The 4,094-nt window shown below is 55.1% G+C and overlaps 1 protein-coding gene across 1 annotated transcript; it reads left to right on the top strand.

Annotated features, from left to right (window-relative positions):
- The first annotated feature begins 249 nt into the window (after positions 1-249).
- On the top strand, positions 250-3,494 carry NHLH2 (nescient helix-loop-helix 2). Its single transcript, XM_007454781.1, has 3 exons — positions 250-373; positions 776-1,101; positions 2,898-3,494. The coding sequence occupies exon 3, from the start codon at positions 2,906-2,908 to the stop codon at positions 3,311-3,313; it is 408 nt and encodes a 135-aa protein (XP_007454843.1). The 5' UTR covers positions 250-373; positions 776-1,101; positions 2,898-2,905; the 3' UTR covers positions 3,314-3,494.
- The last annotated feature ends 600 nt before the right edge of the window (positions 3,495-4,094 follow it).

Raw genomic sequence — 4,094 nt, forward strand, 5'->3', positions numbered from 1 at the left:
ATTCAGTGGGAATCTGATCTGCTAAAATATTTGGGCTGTGAAAACTCCCACACTGTGACAGATGTCAAGTCCAATTAAGTGACTCATGTCCAGGTTTCTGTCCAATAGGATTTCCCATTAAATATCAATTTAGGGAAAAAAAATTCCATCCCCCTTCTTAAGCCTTTATCTCTTCCACCATCTCCAGGCTGAATCAATTGGTACCAGGAGAGCCAAGAAGCCACACACTCATCTCTGCCTCTTTGCTCTGGCTCTCCCACCCTCGCGCGTCTTTCTCCGCTTCCCTGTCACTGTTACTCCGGGAGACGTTCACTTTTCACCAACCTTTCTCCAAACATCTCCAAGCCACTGACTATATATATTTTGCTACAAGGTAAAGAAAGGAGGGGGTGGGGGTGGGAGATGTAACCAAGCCTTGAAAGACTTTGAAACTGGAAATATGTGTCTGTTTATACAACATACAAGTAAATGAGGGAAGAGGAAGAGGCAAGCTAAGCTCCGAGTTACAGTATTGCGTTCCTGGGAACTGGGGAGACATCAGCTGAACAAAGCCTTATCTCAAAAAAAAAAAAAAAATTACTTCTGAGCAAGATTGCATCTCTGCCTTGCACTTCCCAGTTTCTGCTCAGGCATATTAAGAGAAGGAAAGGCGTTCTACAGAAGCGGAATCTTATCTTAAACATCTTTCTTATTGATTCTTCCGCTATTAGAAAGTGGAGGAATCAGCCCTTTGATGTGATTGTGTTTATCTCTGCATCTCTTTTGTTATTTATAGAGACCTAGAAGAGGAAAAGAGGCACGAGACTTTTCAACACATCGTTTAAAAAAAATCAACAACGAATTTCCCGAAATGTTTGAGAACAATTAAAAGGAAAAGCCGTTTTTGATCTATCAACTAAGTGAACAATCATTCCCATCGTCCACATCCTGAGATATTATCGTCCCTCGCTGTGGACACCAGCGAGATGACAGCTGCTTTTTCATTTTTGAATGTAATAAATATTTGCTGCTTCTAATATATTTCGGAATTTCTCCCTGCTATTCCCTGGGATTTTAACTCTAAAAGATTGGAGAAAAGATTATCGAAAAGGCGTTTACAAGGTAAGCCTCCTTTAAATGATTTTTTTTCCAGCTTGGAACTAAGTTAGATAATTCATATCGCATTTATAGATGTGTTTCAGTGAATGGCTGAAGAAACCAAAATGCATACACGACATGCTATTTACGAATATTTTAAAAAGATATCTGGAGAAGAATTTAACATGCTTCGAGGGCAACCCGGGAACTTTTTATCCGAACTACAACTATGTTGTGGTTTATTGTGATTTTCCATTACTCGCCTATTTATTTATACCCTTTCAAGGCGAAGGTGTAGCTGCAAGTTGTTCTACTTATAAACGTATCCGTGAAAAGCCCACAGGGAGTCACATGTATTTCACTTGGAGCATTTGTTTTTATTTTGCCTTAGAGGACTTGTTTTCCTCACGGGGAAAAGAAAGCTGCCTTGGAGACAAATTCGCTCCTAAGCAAGTGCGGTGCTGGGAGCGGATAGCACAGCCCCCGCTTTTGTCTAGGAGCAAACGCTGCCGCACGTCGCCGACTCGATCTCCCTTCCAGCGAGCATCCCTCCAGCGGCGCACTAGGGCCCGGGGCTCGCAGCCTGGTCCTCCCTCCCGGTGCCCGCGATCGGTGCGCTTAGCCCCCGCAGGTGCCTCCCCGCCTGCCGGACCCTTTCTCGAAGCCCGAATTTCCTCGAAGCCCCACGGCTGGGAGCGGCCCCTCCCCGGAGGGGCGCGATCGGGGCTGGTCCTTCAGGCGCCCGGGAGGAGCCGGGCAAGGAGGCCTTTCTAGGATCGCATCCTTAGAGAAAGGCTGAGGACGGGCTAGCTCGGCCTCGGCCAGGCCGCCCGGGGACAGCTGAGGGCTCCCGACTCCGGGCCCCAGAGCACCAAACTTTGCGGGCGGGGATGCAGCTCGGGCCGGGGTAGTAGGCGCGGCGCCCGCCTCTCCCCGGCCCTTCCCTTCCCTCCCCAGCCTCTCCTTCCGCAGCCACCCGGCAGCCGACCTATTCCCGGGAGGTGGTCGGCAGACTGCGGGCGCATTGTCTTATCCCACGTCGCAGTGTCCCTAGGTCCCCGATGTGTGTGGCTGTCTGCGTGACAGATGGTGCTTCGGGAGCCTGCGAGGGCATGAGAGTCCATTTGCTGTTGAAAGGAGCCTCCACGTTTGTTTAGTCATCTATTATTTCGTAGAAGCGCGAGGGGAACGGGGAAGCCTTCCCGCTCCGGGACGCCTGCTCTCCGTCCGCGCTCGGGGCTGGGTTCCTCTGGAGTCCCGGCCGCCCCGCGCCCCAGACCCGCGCGCGGCCCGCCGGCGCCCAGTTCTCCGGCGGTTTCGCCCCAGGCCCTCGGGGCGGGAAGCGCGCTCCGCGTCTCCCCGCCCCCCCGCAAACCCCAGATGGATTCGTCGTTCGGATTCATTCGTTTGTCAGGGTCGGAGAAGAAGTAAGGGAGGCGGAATGGCCGAGTTGTATTTAGCCGAAGGAGGCACAAAACCCAGGAGCGGCCTCGCAGGCCTGCGGTCGTTCCCCGGAGCAGGCCCGCAGGCCGGTGTGTGTCTCCTGCAGGCCTCGGTGTCAGGTCCAGGATGCGGCCTGGGCCGAGGAGAGGCCTCGCTGGCTCCTGAGCCGGGCGGTGGCGCAGGGCTCGGCTCTCGGGCCTGCCTGCCTCGGCGCGCTCCCTCCCCGCGGGGTCCGCTCCTCGGAGCTCGCCGTCCTGCCGTGGGGAGGCGGCCCGGGCCGCGCGGAGGCCCGGCAGGCTAGGCCCTCGCCCGCTCTCGCTCCTATCCAGAGAAGACCCCCATTCCTTTTATTGATCGCTTTTCTGACTCCCCCTCAGCCTCCAAAATGATGCTGAGTCCAGACCAAGCCGCCGACTCGGACCACCCCAGTTCGGCGCCCTCGGACCCGGAGTCGCTGGGTGGCGCGGACGCCAAGGTGCTGGGCAGCGTGTCGGACCTGGAGCCGGTGGAGGAGGCCGAAGGCGACGGCAAGGGCGGCAGCCGGGCCGCGCTCTACCCGCACCCGCAGCAGCTGAGCCGCGAGGAGAAGCGCCGCCGCCGGCGAGCCACGGCCAAGTACCGCTCGGCCCACGCCACCCGCGAGCGCATCCGCGTGGAGGCCTTCAACCTGGCCTTCGCCGAGCTCCGCAAACTGCTGCCCACGCTGCCCCCGGACAAGAAGCTGTCCAAGATCGAGATCCTGCGCCTGGCCATCTGCTACATCTCCTATCTCAACCACGTCCTGGATGTGTAGGGCCGGGGTCGCGGCGCGGGGCCGCCTGGCCGGGAGTGGGTGAAACGCGGCCAACCCGGGCGGCCGCCGCGGCGATGGAGGAGGAAGCGGTGGCGCAGCGGGACGGCCGCCGCCACGGCCTTGGACCGGGTAGGAGGCTCGCACCGTGTTCTCTCCTGTCGGCAGGGCGACTCTGGAAGGTTTCCGACTCCAGAAGGGTGGGGTTGTCTGGCGAGCCCTGGGGCTTGTAGGGAGCATTTTCCAGGCAAGGCGAACCTCCTGGAGGCACCGAGACGCGTGGCCTCCAGGCCTCCCCTCCACGTGTTAGGATCCCTTTAGGGGTTGTTGCTTTAGCTCACTGGAGACTGAGTTCTCCTACATTCATCTCCCACAGATCTTCATGTTTTGAAAGAATGAGGGCAGAAGCTCAGAGTCTGGGCTTCTAACTTTAGACTATCTGGATTTTTTCTAACTGACAAATCACCAAACATCATGAGGGGAGGGGAGGGAATCTCCTCCAGGGCAGAAATTCAAGACACAGAAAGGTGGAACAGGAAACTTTCTGATCCGTTGTGAAAAGGAAGATTATATGAGAATCCAAGTAAAACAGGCCTAGAACATATGGTAAGGTTAAAAAGGTACATTGAGAACAAACAGATATTGTGGGAAGATTTGAGTTTGGTGAGATTTTTAACCCCAAGGTCTGACGCTAATGTAGACAGGAAAATCCATATTTAAATGAAAAATTTAATATCTGATTGCTTTTTCAGGCGAAGTGCCACTTTATATATCCAAAAGCATC

This window comes from Lipotes vexillifer, unplaced genomic scaffold (assembly GCF_000442215.2).
Source record: "Lipotes vexillifer unplaced genomic scaffold, Lipotes_vexillifer_v1.1 scaffold998, whole genome shotgun sequence".
NCBI classification, from domain to species: Eukaryota; Metazoa; Chordata; class Mammalia; order Artiodactyla; family Lipotidae; genus Lipotes; species Lipotes vexillifer.

What these genes read in the sequence shown, in the direction of transcription:
- NHLH2 (XM_007454781.1), top strand. Translation starts at nt 2,906, where the DNA reads ATGATGCTGAGTCCAGACCAAGCCGCCGACTCGGACCACCCCAGTTCG.